We start from the raw sequence: 14,531 nt of genomic DNA, 5'->3' as shown, positions 1-14,531 counted from the left end.
TTGAAACATTATGATAGTATCCTGCCCGCCATGCAAAGAGTGAAATGCAAGGTCAGACGGCCCAGATGAAACGGTTAGATGCAGAAAACCCTCCACTGACACCACCCACCCTCGCCAACACCACAGAGCCTCCCCTGCCTGGTATCCTGCCTCCCTTCAGATGCCAGCCCCACCTGTGAGACTCCTGGATGCCCAGATTTCTCGTCTTGTGTGGCTCCTGCTTACACTGAGGAGTGCTGGCCCACTGTCCCTGCCCTCACCCATCTCTACTCTCCTAGGGGCTCCAAGTGATCGATTAGCATTTAGAATTCAACCACAGATTTCAAAATAGTGAAGCTCAATTTCTCCGGTTCCAAGTGTTTCATCTCTCCCCAGCCTTTGTACTGAGTAGAAATCATAATGGAGACACAGGGAGGGTGTAAATCACATGGTAATTTGTTCTCCTGAATCATTAGTCAATTTCTGATTCGGAACTATGAGGTTGCGAACAATGTGGCTTGGGTGTTTTCAATGAAATGCTAATTACCAAAGTATTTTATGATGTTTATTTTTATCATTTTAATTCTACTGAAGCACAAATTTAAATTTCCATTTAAAAAAATTTCTATAGAGATTCTTAAATGGGAAAGCATGGAGATTAAGTACATCTGTTTTTCCACAAGAAACATAAAGAACCCTCGCATTCTGCCTTCTGTAATTTAGCATTCTTCAAGCCTTCTTTAGTTTTTCAAAGAAAAGGATAAAGACTAAGTTATCTGTAGGAGCTAAACTGTTATAGCTTCTGAGATTGCTTGAAAGACATATTCAAATACCACCACAAGCACCTTGGTAAACATAAGCCCCTCCCTTAAAAAGATTGTAACATTCACACTATGTGCAAAATCAAGCTCTGAATTTCACCCACTCGGCTTTTTATCTACCAAGTATTTTCGATATTCTCTAGTTTCTGTTATGCAGATAAAGTTACCACAAAGATCACAAAACGAACAGTAGTGTTCCAGCATTCATAAACATTTATGGGCCGTGGCTCTCCTAAAACACGGTAACAGAAAAATCACGTAATCTTGCTCTCCTTCATAAGTCATGGTTTTAAAACTCAAACATGATCACCTACACGGTGCTTAACTCTAAGTGATAAAACTTTGTGTTCTTAGACAATATATATATATATTCAGCATTACACCCCAGCTATAATCAAATCACCATAACAAAAATTTTCAAAAAAATTATATAAACTACTTTCACTGTGGCCCTACTTGTGATTAACATTTGAAAAGAAGTAATTCAATACCCTAAGAGTTTAACTTTCACATGTTTTGCAAGACATGGATTGCTAATTTCAGCCTATCCTTAAAATAGAACAGTTCAACTAATTTTAGACTCAAGTGCTATAAAGCATCTCAGCTGCCAGTTAACTGGACACCTGACCTGCAGCAACAGAACATGCAGATACACCAAAGCAAACTGTCAGATTGCTGAACTCTGAGCGACCATACGCCAACTCTATGAAAGCCACATAATGTATGTATCCAAAACAAAATGATATTGATGAACAATATGCCCACATGAAAGGAAATCATAAGGGCCTTGTTTATTTACGTAACATCTGTAATATGCAATGGTTCAAAAGTGTCAAAAGGCATATATCCAGAAGGAACTCTAATTCGAAAAGATACATGCACCCCAGTGTTCAAAGCAGCACTACTTACCATAGCTAAGACATGGAAGCAACCTAAACATCCATTGACAGATGACTGGATAAAGAAGTTGTGGTATGTTTATACAATGGAATACTACTCAATCATAAAAAAGAAAATAATGCCATTTGCACCAACATGGATGGACCTGGAGATCGTCATGCTAAGTGAAGTAAACCAGAAATAGAATGAGAAATACCATATGATATCACTTATATGTGGAATCTAAAAAAAAAAAAAAAAAAAGAGGACACTAATGAACTCATCTACAAAAGAAGGAGACTTGAAGACATAATAAACAAGCTTATGATTACCCAGGGGAGGAAAGGGAGTGGGAAGGGATAAAGCTGGGAGTCTGAGATTTGCAAATGTTAACCACTATATATAAAAATAGATTAAAAAACAAATTTCTTCTGTATAGCGTAGGGAACTATAGTCAATATCTTGTAATAACCTTTAATGAAAAAGAAAATGAAAACAAATATATGTATATATATGCTTGACTGGGACATGATGCTGTACACCAGAAACTGACACATTGTAACTGACTATACCTCAATATAAAATAAATAAATAAATAAATAAATAAATAAATAAATAAATAAATAAAAGATACAGAAGACTTAAAACTAAACAATAAAAAAAAAAGTGGGCAAAATATGTGAACAGACAACTCACCAAAGGAGACAGAGACGCAAATAAACATATGAAAAGATGCTCCACATCATATGTCACAGGGAAATGCAAATTAAAACTATATACCTATCAGAATGGCTAAAATCCAAAACACTGACAACACCAAATGCTGGTGAGGATGTGGTCAACAGGAACCCTCATTCACTGCCAGTGGAAATGAAAACCAGTACAGCCACTTTGGAAGACAGGGCGTTTAGCGGCTTCTCAAAAGGTAAACACAGTCTTACCTACAATCCAGCAGTCACACTCCCCGGTATTTATTCAAATGAATTGGAAACTTATGTCCACACTAAAAGCTGCACACAAATGTTTAGGGCAGCTTTATTCAAAACTGACAAAAGTTGAAAGCAACCAAGATGTCCTTCCAAAGATGAATGAATAGTGGTACATCCATACAATGGAATATCATTCAGCAATAAAAAGAAACGAGCTAAATAAAAAGCCATTAAGAGACACAGAGGAACCTTCAATGCATATTTCTAAGTGAAAGAAACCAGTCTGAAGAGGCTACATACTGTATGAGTCCAACCACAGGAAGTTCTGGAAAAGATAAAACTATACAGAGACAATAAAAAGATCAGTGGTTGCCAGAGGTGTGGGCATGGGGAAGATGAACAAGTAGAGCACAGGATTTTGGGGCTCTGAAACTATTCTACATGATACTGCAGTGGTGCACACATGACATGCATTTGTCAGCTCCCATTGAACTGCACATATTCAACATAGTATTGGAAGTTGTAGCCACAGCAATCAAACAAGAAAAAGAAATCAAAGGAATCCAAATTGCAAAGGAAGAAGTAAAACTGTCACTGTTTTCAGACAACATGATACTATACACAGAAAATCTTATTAAAGATTCACCAAAAATAACTAGAGCTCATCAATGAATTTAGTCAAGTTGCAGGATACAAAATTAATGTACAGAAATCTATTGCATTTCTTTGTACTAACAATGAACTATCAGAAAGAGAAATTAAGGGGGAAAAAATTCCACTTATGACATCAAAAAGATAAAATACCTAGGAATAAACTTACCTAAAGAGGTCAAAGACTTATACTCAGACACTGTAAGTTGTTGATGAAAGAAACTGAAGATGGCACAAACAGACGGAAAGATACACTGTGTTTATGGAGTGGAAGAATTCATATTGTTAAATGACCACACTACCCAAGGCAATCTACAGATTCAGTGCAATCCCTTATCAAGATACCAATGGCATTTTTCAGAGAACTAGAACAAATAATTTTAAAATTTGTATGGAAACCCAAAAGGCCCTGAATAGCCAAACCAATCCTGAGAAAAAAGAACAGAACTGGAGGAATCAAGCTTCCCACCTTCAGACTCTACTACAAGCTACAGCCATCAAAACACTGTGGTGTTGGCACAAAAACACACACACAGATCAACGGGACAGGAGAGAGAGCCCAGAAAGAAACGCACGATGTTACTAACATAAACTGGATCTTAGTTAATAATACCATGTTGATACTGGTTCATCAATTAAAACAAAGGTACCACATGAATGTTAGATGTCAAAAGGGGAAACTGGGCGGGGGGGTGGGGAGAAGTATACAGGAACTCTGTACTGTCTGCTCAATTTTTCTGTAAAAATAGAACTACTCTAAAAATAGTCTTTAAAAAAAAAAAGGCTACTATCCTAGGAGGAGTTGGAGGACTTGAGTTCCTAGGTCTACCTCACTTGTTGACTGACTATGTAATCTCTACTCTTCAAAATACTTCATATGCCCTATTTCATCCCACTTTTATCAACCCAGAAAGGGAGAGAGTGAGGAAGACCCTCACTGCCGGAAGAATAAAATAAGCCACCAAACATTATTATTTTATGCCCAAAATCAAGGATACAAATTGTCGGGGGAGGGGACAGCTCAGTGGTAGAGTGCGTGCCTACTATGCGTGAGGTCCCGGGTTCAATTCCCAGTACTTCCATCAAAAAAATAAATAAGTAAGTAAACCTAATTACCTCCTCTGGCAAAAAAAGAAAAGAAAGAAAAAAAATATTTAAAAAAAGAAAGAAAGAAAAGAAAAGAATACAAATGGTCACACTAGCACGGCCAGCGTGGAGAACCGTAATACTGAACACTGGGGCGTGTTTTTAATTCACTGGGACAATAGTATCTTTGTATAATGTCTTTAATGCCAGGATTCACTGGGGAACATTTTCACCCACTAGAGAAAAATCAGGACTTTGTCAGTTCCCTTTGACGATTCTTTCCAGGAAATATCTCAGGCATCTATCAAAGGAGCCACATTCACTGGTGACATTTACAAACTTAATTCTTTTCAATATGAAAAAGAATATATATATGTATATGTGTATATAATACATATATATATATATGTAAAACTGAATCACTATGCTGTACAACAGAAACTAACACAACATTGTAAATGGATTAAACTTCAAAAAAAGCTTTATCCTTTTCAAAATTTCCTCAACCTCAATACACACTGGAAACGCTCACATTAAAATTTTATATTCTTTTCATGCATACCCACTCATTAGAATTTACAATCCAGCTGAGATATAACAGTTCAACCTCCAAAGTCTATTTAATATTTGAATTGAAATACACCTCTGTGAATGTTTAAGCTATTAATTTTTATTTCATGTATCCATTTAACACACCTCAGAAAGTTCCAGTATTACTCAAAACATAATAAAAATATGCTCATAAAAACTATTTCTGCAACATTTCCTGGTCAAGGTAACAAAATTCAAAATACACAGTTAATGTCAAATATACACCTGATGTTCAAATGTCACTGCTGCTACTTTTAGCTATATGATTTTAGGAAAGTTAGCTTCTTTATGTCTCTATTTCCATATTGGTAAAACAGCAGTAGATCTGGTTAAGATAAAGAGCTAGGAGATTTAGAAATCAGAGGGGAGGGTATAGCTCAAGTGGTAGAGTGCATGCGTGGCATGCATAAGGTCCTGGGTTCAGTCCCCAGCCCCTCCACCAGAAATAAATAAATGAACCTCATTACCTCCCCCCACCAAAAAAAAATTTTTTTTTCAAAGAAATGATAGGTAACTCATTTGCATCACCAAGGACTGTGCCTGTCACACAAGTAGGTCGGCGTATAAATAGCTATTATTAGTATATAAATAGTATAAATAGCTATTATTTTTACTGTTTTAACTTAAAAACTAAAAGCTTAACACATAAATGCAAGAATGGCTTAGAACTTACAGTCAATGATCCTAACCATGGGCCTTCTCATGTACCGAACAAAACTGCCTCTAGAAATTTGCTGAAGTTTATGTATAAAGAAATAGCAAATAAAAGGGGTTTTTTTAAAGTAAAACCAAGCCAAAAAAATTGCTGAAATATATTAAAAGATTGGTTTTTAATTATTAATACTTACTTTTAAAAAGGATCTGAAACCAGTAATTTTATTTGCTTTCAGAAAACAGATTTACTGCTCTAAGATACCACATTTAAATCATGCTCAGAGGTTTCCCAACAAGAAGACCAGTAAGGTATTTCTTCAGGAGCCTACATTAAATAGAACGTCCCAGTTTTCTAGGTCACACTATCGCTGCATTTCCGAGGTGAAGCAAAACAGCAATGAGTCCATTTCTTTAACAAGAAAGGTCTAACAATGACCAATATTAAGAATTTGTTTCTAATGTTATGTCAAGTATACATCAATTTTAAAAAAGAGAAATTGTTTCAAAAACATATTTTCTACTAAAAATAGAGTTACCATATGATCCAGCCATCCCAATCCTGGGCATATACCCAGAGAAAACTCTAATTCGAAAAGATACATGCACCCCAATGTTCACAGCAGCGCTATTTGCAATAGCCAAGGCTTGGAAGCAACCTAAATGTCCAGGGACAAATGACTGGATAAAGAAGTAACATACAATGGAAGTGAAAGTCAGCCAAAAAAAGAAAGACAAACACCATACGGTATCACTTACATGTGGAATCTAAAAAAAATGACACAAATGAACTTATTTACAAAACAGACACAGATTCACAGACATAGAAAACAAACTTACGGTTACTGCAGGGGAAGGGGGGGCGGATAATTAGGAGTTTCGGATTAGCAGATACAGACTACTGTATGTAAAATAGATAAATAACAAGGTATCATTGTAGAGCACAGGGAACTATTTCAATATCTTGTAATAACCTGTAATAAAAAGGAGCATGAAAAAGGATGTATATGTGTACAACTGAATCACTATGCTGTACACCAGAAACTAACACAACATTGTAAATCAAATATACCTCAATTAAAAATATACGTATTTTCTCATGAACACATAACCACAATTTTTTTTACAAACTAAAAAGAGAACGCTCCACGTTTCCTCGACTACGACTTCAACAGCGAAGTCGCTGCAGCCCCTCCTGTCCCCACACTCAGAGCCAACGGGTCAGCGGTGTCCGTTTGAGGTTTCGCTCGCATCAGCTTCCATTCCAAGCATCCTAACTTTCCAGTGGCCTCCCACCCTGTCTCCCTGCTTCCTGAGTCTCACCGCCCGCTCAGTCCTCCAGCCTGCTACCAGAGTCACCTTCCTAAAGCCTGTATCACGGGCAACATCCTGCTGATGCTCATGAGAGTTCTGGAGAATAAACCCCAGCCCTGGTGCTGGCTGTACCATCACCCGAGGCTCTTTTCGATCTGGTCCAACATCACCCTCTGTATTCACCCATGTCCATCCTCGCATAACCCCCTCCACCCCATTCCACCCCTAAAACCTACTAAAGCCTACTTGCACTTTAGCCAAACTTCCAAAATGGATTCCGTGGTTGTGCTAACGAAGTGGAATAGCCCTTCTCCTGAGGGTTCCCTCCCTGGTACTTCCGCCCTCTCACGGGGTAAAATCTTACTCAACTCTGAGGACAACGCTTTCCCCAACACCCACCCCAGGCAGAACTACTGGCTTCCTCTTCTGTGAGAGAAGAAAGTAAGGTGGGAAACTATAGCAAAGGAAATTGCAGTAAAAGCATACACCAAAAATAAATATATAAATTTTTAAAAAGCCTTATCACTTAAAGAAATGATACGCTATAGCAGACAGTTAGCTGGAATTCCTCTTTGGTAGTAGACAGGTGATCTCTAAGTTAACTAAGAGCTGAGAAATGGACACTGACGACTTTCTTCAAGAGCTACTGTAGAGAGAAGAGTCCCAGATAACAGAACCAACTTGAGTTTCTTTTCAATTAACATGAAATACTAAATACTGTACCAGAAACTAGCATGACGATTGTGAACCAACTATACTTCAATTAAAAAGTAAACAGAAACATTCTAAACTACAAATCTTCTCACTCAATTCACAGGGTTATAGAGTCAGGTAATCTGAATGCATTTTATACATTCTTCTACTCAGTTGCGGTGCTAAAACAGAAAGGAACACATGACAGCCGAGATACTCCATCTTCGTGTCACCTCCCCAGCTTCCCATGTTTCATAATCTCAGTCTCAAGAAGATGCTTTGTGGACCCGCCAGCTCCCCACAGAGCCAGACTCCTGGGCACGCATGACCCCAAGGCAGAAACACAAACACTTTTTTGCCTCCTACAGAATATCATTAAGACAACACATTGTTCTCATCACCTCTCCTTACATGTTGTTGTTAATTACCTGAAATCATCAACAGACCAGAAAAATTAGCATCTCCAAATCGCTCAAATGGAAAGTTTTTAAAAAGCATAAAGCTTTTGCGGAAAGACTCTGACTAAATAAATTTGGAGACATCTGTACAAGGCTAAGTTAGAACAAAAACAAAACAAAAAACTAAAGGAGCATGGGTGTGATGTTTCGTCTTCCAAGTTAAATTCACTAACAGTATCTAATAACTGGTTACATTCGATATGTGTTCCTTATGGTGTAAGGCAATGAACAAACTCTTTGGCCAATTTAAATCTAATTATTTGGCAGAAATAACTTTTCAAATCCACACTGTAACATGAAACACCCAACTATGTCATTTGGAAAATCCCCGTCCATGGAGGGCTCAGACATTTTCTCCAGCTAAAACAAAGTCAAATACATTGTGTCATGGCTGTTACTGAGTCCAGACTTCAGCTTTCCAATCTCAGAACAGACATTGCTGGTTGCAAACGCAATACATATTCTTTCCTTATTCTTTACCAACAGAACTTCAGTTTTGTTCAGGGCACTAAATGAGGCCGGCTAAAATGTCTGTATTTTCCTAGTTTGCTCAGCAGATCGCAGTGGCCCCTTAACAGGTCTGGCTAGTGAAATTCAAGCGAAAAGTGCTAAGTGGGCTTCTGAAAAAGCTCTTTAAAAGGAGGCTGAACCAACTAGTCTGCATCTTTGGTCCTTTGTCCTTGCACCTCTTCTTCTTCCCATCTGGAACTGAGACGCAAAGGCTGGAACAGCAGCAGCCATGCTGAAATGACAGAAAGACCACACGATGCACTACAAGTGGCAGAGAAGAATAGGATAAGACTGGGTCCTGCTGGCAAACAGAAGTATCCGACAGCCCTGCCATCCTACCTGGGGTATCTCAGTCCCCAAGAAAAAGAAAGCATCAACATCTGTTTTCTGCTACAACAGCCAGACACAATCTTGACTAACACGCATTACCAGACTAAGCCTATTTCATTTTCTAAAAGAAAAGAAGAAGCCCAGATTAATACTGTTATAACCAGCTACCATGTAACACTATCATGGCATAGCCCAGTTAAAGGTCACTTATTACACAACTGACTATAAAGCCACACAAGCAGATGAAATCTGAAAGAAAGTTTTTGCAGAATCCTGAAGCCAGCTGAAAACCACCAAGGTCACACTGTGCAAAGGGGAGAAAATTTCTGGAAAACTTTATACACCAGCTTTCAAGTCAACTGGCACCAGAGTTAGTTTACACGATAAAAAGACCGGATTTTTACTATTCACATATCTACACAGGCTGTAAAACTGAACTGAAAATGCAAACTATGGCTGGAATAGCTCTCAGTTCCTTTTGACACCAGGCACAAAAGCAGAATTACATAGCCCTAATGAGAGAAGGGCCTAAAGCAATTATTCAACGTTTGCATGAAAAACAGAAAATGTTCCATTTTTTCTTAATCGAAGAGGGTTTTTTTGGTGAGATATGTGTGTATAATCATAAATAAGTAAGAAATCTGCCAGTCAATTTCCATGGAGAATAATAACCAAACACTTTTTATAGTCATCCGGGGGTAACTGATTAATTTCAGGGTGAATGGAAAAATATTCATTCAGTTAGACCAAAATAATCTTCCTTCTTTTTTAGCGAAGTCTAAAATGTACAGAAGAAAATTTATTGAGTTCACACTAATGATCTCATTTTCACACTTAACATCAATTTTAAAAAGTACCAAAGTGTTGAGGAAATAAAATCGTCTAATGATAAGACTCAAACAGTGGACTTTCATAGATTAAAGTGAAAGCTACTTAATATTAATAATTTAATAATATATAATAATTAATTAGTTTCCTCATCCTGACAGGTGAGACAAGAAGGATGTTCTATATCTTCCATGTTAAGCAACTGAAAATATTTTGTAACTCATGGTAAATACACTGGATAATTCACTATAGATATAAAAGAAAAGCCATTGACATGGGCAATTTCTAGCATAAACAATCATAAAGAAATGTTTTATTTGTAAATAAACGTGTTTATTCACCCTGATTGTGGTATCAGCTGAAATAATGTGACTTTTTTTTTTAATCAGATGCCCTGAACAGCCTGCCTGTGAATATACTTTATAAGAGGACTGGAATATGAATTAGAACACTGCATCCTTCTGTCGCAAATAGCTCTTTCTGTGTTATTCTCATTCAACAAACAGTTGCCTATTTTCACTTAGAAGTAAAGGACGAAAGCACGACACAAGAATAGACCACACCATAAATAATTAGGGTTCACTGGCTCGCCAGAGTTCTTGCCTTTCTACGGAAGGCTAGGTCCAAAGCCCAAGAAAGCTCTCAACTTCTAAACCTCACGTTCATAATCGCCAACATTACAGATTATCGTAATTCCGACATTTCTGACAGACGGGTTCTGAATGTGTTCCAGCTGACTCCACCACTTACACATTCAACAGCTGGGGCATAAGGGTAACTTGGCAACCTGATAATACTCCAGCCAAATGCAAAGTCATTCTGTAACCAAGGAACTCTGTCAGGGATAAAAAGCAAAATAACCTCTCCTCAGTCCAAATAGGAATGTAAAATATTTTGAACAATGCAGGATTTCAGAAAAGGGAACCACCGTACTTTGGGAGGTTCGTGAACTGACACTCCCTATTCAAAGCTTACCATTCTTTTCTGATTACATCAGCCCCACAGCGAGTCACCAGGATAACAGGCACTGCAGTGAAGTCATCGGACTGGACACTGATGGGAAATCATAACCGGCTTCAAAACACATCGGGAAACAATGATTTTTCCAGGTCTCCAGCTTTTCAAGTAATACACTGGCCACTACTCTTACCTTCCTGCCCAAGACCAAATGAAACATACCACAGCTAAAAAGCCAAGCACAAATCCATGACCTCAGCATTTTAAAACCGCAGAGAAAATGAAGGAAACAACCCTAACTTTTTCAGTGAAACCTGGGACTGTATGTTTGGAAAAGCGTACGTTTCAGTGCGATACTGATCATTCAGTTACAATTAAAAAGAGGTGTAGTCAAAATGGCCATGGCCTTCAGATCTTTAGTTTCCTTTTATTTCCAAAGGCAAATAACAAGCTTTTACAAAACGTCCGCTTCCTCAAGACCAGTCAAATCAGCACTTCAGTTATCTCTGTTTGCAAAGTCACCTGAAATCACCCACCTGTCACTGAGCTAAAACTTCACGGGACAAAAATCCATACAGCTAGGATTGTCTTCAAAAGTAAAACACGTATATACTTTAGAACTCTCAGGACTTTCTTCTTTCTGACCTTAAAGAGCACAGTACACGTCTTCCCTAAAGCTTATTAGTATATTAGTATATTGCAATGTTGCTCATTTTTAAAGTTCTGGGACAACTGATTGAGAACTTTATTTTAAAATCGACAGACAGATGTGAATATGAGTGCACTGCATGTGAACACACACACACAGATGCTACAAATGTGCGTTCGCCTAAAATATCATAGCACTTGTTCAGTGGCGATATTACACACCAGAGTCTTAGCACAAAGGAATTCTGATTGTGCTGTTTACAGAATTGTACATGGATTAAAAGAATATCAATAATAAAGCATGTTCTGGAAGAAGATGAACTATATTTGTGGGCAGATGTTGCACTTCTGGAGGATCTGGAATTTAATTATTCAGTACAGAATTCTGTGTTTCTACTTTCTACTAGCAGAAAACATGCATTTTTAACCATATAATCTCCATTCAATTTACAGAAATTGAGTTTCTTAAAACCATAGCAAATATTCAAAAGATGCAAAATCACTGGAATCCAACCTATGAAATAAGTCACTATTCACCATGAACATGTTAAGGCCCCTGGGTGTGGACCCTTCCCAAGCCACAGTAAGGAGACCGTCTGCACACACTGAAAAATAATTTCCAGAGACAAAAAGACTTCAAGATGAGAAGGTGCACTTTGTCTAAGGTTTTATTTAACTATGAAGTCAAAATAAACATAATACTAAGATATCAATATTTATCAGGTTGGCACAGAATTTCCCCAACATAAAGGATAGGTGGAAAAATATCTCAAAACATCCTCCTTCACGTTGAAATTTCCAAGAGACTCACTGACTAAAGTCTTTCATCCATCACACCATCAAATAATATTTATGATGTATAAGAATAGATACACAGTCACAAGTCATAAAGTTTTTTCAAATAATGCCATTTTAAGAAAAATGATTCGATGATGCTCTCAGTGGTGAAACAGTCATTTATTTAAGACCCCAAGAACCCTTCTGAGAGGGTTAACCAATACTCCATACCAAGCAAGGGCAGCAATGCCTTAGTAATCCCACGGAGAATTAACCGTACCCACCCTCCCAGGAAGAATTATGATTATGCGTAGCGCTTAAAAGCTTTTGCAAGGGAGAGAAAATGCAACGTGCTTCTTGGAAATCGAACCCCTCCCCCGCGCTGTATTGCCCATCCTAGGGCGTCTCCGGACCGACGCCCACCCTACCACCCTCCCTGCCTTGGTGCACTGAATCTCATCCAAAAAAGACCTGGTCCATTCTCAAGACTGGCCCAGACACCTGTTTACTTGTGCGCAAGCAGTGGTGGCTCAGGTTAAGCAGAGGCAACGGTCACCCGCTCGCAGGTGCCAAGCCACACCGCCCGAGCACGGGGGAGCACATACCTTTGTACCTTTCCAGGACATCCTCGTAGGCCTGGAGGTACTCCTGCTCCTCCACGTACAGGTAAGCGGCTGGGGAGAGGTACCCCGCCATGCCCAAGTTTATCTAAGCGATGACTGGCCGATTCCCCTCTCCCACTCGTAACCCTGGACAGTATCACAGTCAGCAAGACGCAGCCTTGGGAATGGAAAAGCGGAAGGCAGGCGGGCTGATGGGGCGCGGAGCCAGGGACGCAGAGCCGGGGTCGCGGGGGGCCGCGCACGCCGGAACCGGCCACGGAGACGCCCAGGCCCCCTGGCTGGCCGCGGGTGCCGGGCCGCCCGGCCGCTGGGAGCCACCGTCCCTCTCGGGTTTCAGCAGCGGCCAATCTCGGCGAGCCCAGGGGCGGCGACCAGCAGCGCCACGCCGTGCGGAGGAGCCTGGAGGCCGGCGGGGGCGGGCGGGGGACAGCGGGAGCCGGGATCCTCGGAGGCCAAAGCGGCCGCCAGCCTGGCCCTGCGCTGGGAGCCTGCTCGGGGCCGGGAGGACGCGCGCTCTGCCTCCGCCCGGGATGCTGCGCGGCGCATCTGCGGCATTTCCTGGCCGCCGCGCCGCAGACACTCGTCCGCGCCCCGAAGGGAGGGAGGGAGGGAGGAGAGTGGGCGGAAGGGAGGGGGCGAAGCGGCGGTCAGCGCCCCGGCTGGCTCGGCTCCGACCCGCGTCGCCCGGCCCCTCCCGCAGGCAGCACCGCGGCGCCGGGCCCCCTCCCCGGCCCGCCCACCGGGTCCACCGCGCGGCCAAGCCCGCCCACCCCGGACACTGGCCGGCCGGCCCGGATCCCAGGGACGAGGTTTCTATTTGGGACCCACAACAGGTGTCTGGGAAACAAAGCCGCGGGTCGCCGCCACTGGCGTGCGCAGCCCCCGCTGGGGCTCCACGGAGGAGAGGGAGAAACACTCTTTCAACCCAGCCAGTAGCACGGAAGGACCGGGTCACTGCGGCAGCGCGGAGCGAGGAGGGCCGGGGGTCCGCGCCCTGGGCGCATCTAGGGGCGGGCGGGCAGTGGGGCGGGGGGGCCTCTGCAGGTGGCCCCGCACGGCAGGCCTGACAGCCTGGGGGCGCCTGCGCCTGCGCGCCCCGCAGCCCCGAGACCCGGGGACCAGACGCGGTCCCTCCCTTCCGCCCCCCAGAGCCGGGCGGCGCATCTGCCGCGCGCTCCGGGAAGGCAGCCACAGCCCGGGTCGATTCCCAACACCAGGGCTTACTCTGTCACCTCCCCCTTTATCCCTACCATTACTCACTCCACACTGCCCTGGTATCCACTGAATGTGAGTAAAATGGGTACAGTTCCCTTCACTTTGGCACATCACATACTGAAGTGGTGAGTTTAAGGGTCCCCTGGAGAAACAGACTGGTACTCAGACAAGTTAGCTGTTTATTATTAGAAGAACCATTGTTGGCCTCTGACTTCTGACAACTTCACCTCCGCCCACAGCTTCCTCTCTACTTCTTCCCTTCATAAGTCCTGACCTTTTGTCCTTGGTGATTCTTTTTTCTTTGTCAATGTTGTGAATCAACCACCTTTCATTAACTCTTCGATGGGAATGAGTCCTCTTGAAAATAAAAACTGTATACATGTGAATAAAACTGAAGTTAGAATCAAGAGCTTTACTTCTCTTCAGCAATTGGCCCATTTTGGTTACTCCAGAGGAAGCAAGACCACACCTCTCTTTTCTGTCCTGGCCACTGGTTCATGATCTGAGTCTGACCCCACGTCCCATGCAGCCTTTAGGATCACTGGAGTTTTCATGCAACTTGGCACACATTTCTGTACGCATTAGTTCACG

At 41.4% G+C, this 14,531-nt stretch overlaps 1 protein-coding gene across 17 annotated transcripts in view; it reads right to left on the bottom strand.

The window, feature by feature from the left end:
• Positions 1 to 14,531, bottom strand: part of DST (dystonin) — a 435,317-nt gene that overhangs the window by 333,718 nt on the left and 87,068 nt on the right. For 5 of the 17 annotated variants that reach the window (XM_072944771.1, XM_072944772.1, XM_072944777.1 and 2 more), the window contains exon 1: positions 12,708 to 13,293. The exons of the other annotated variants lie outside the window; for them this stretch is intronic. In XM_072944771.1, coding sequence (XP_072800872.1) covers positions 12,708 to 12,798 — 91 coding nt within the window. In that variant the 5' untranslated portion in view covers positions 12,799 to 13,293. Of the gene's footprint in view, positions 1 to 12,707; positions 13,294 to 14,531 lie in introns of those variants that run through there. 17 annotated transcript variants of the gene reach the window in all.

This window comes from Vicugna pacos, chromosome 20 (assembly GCF_048564905.1).
Source record: "Vicugna pacos chromosome 20, VicPac4, whole genome shotgun sequence".
Lineage (NCBI taxonomy): Eukaryota > Metazoa > Chordata > Mammalia > Artiodactyla > Camelidae > Vicugna > Vicugna pacos.
The sequence above is the reverse complement of the archived record's forward strand: the minus strand, read 5'-3'. Positions and strand labels throughout refer to the sequence as shown.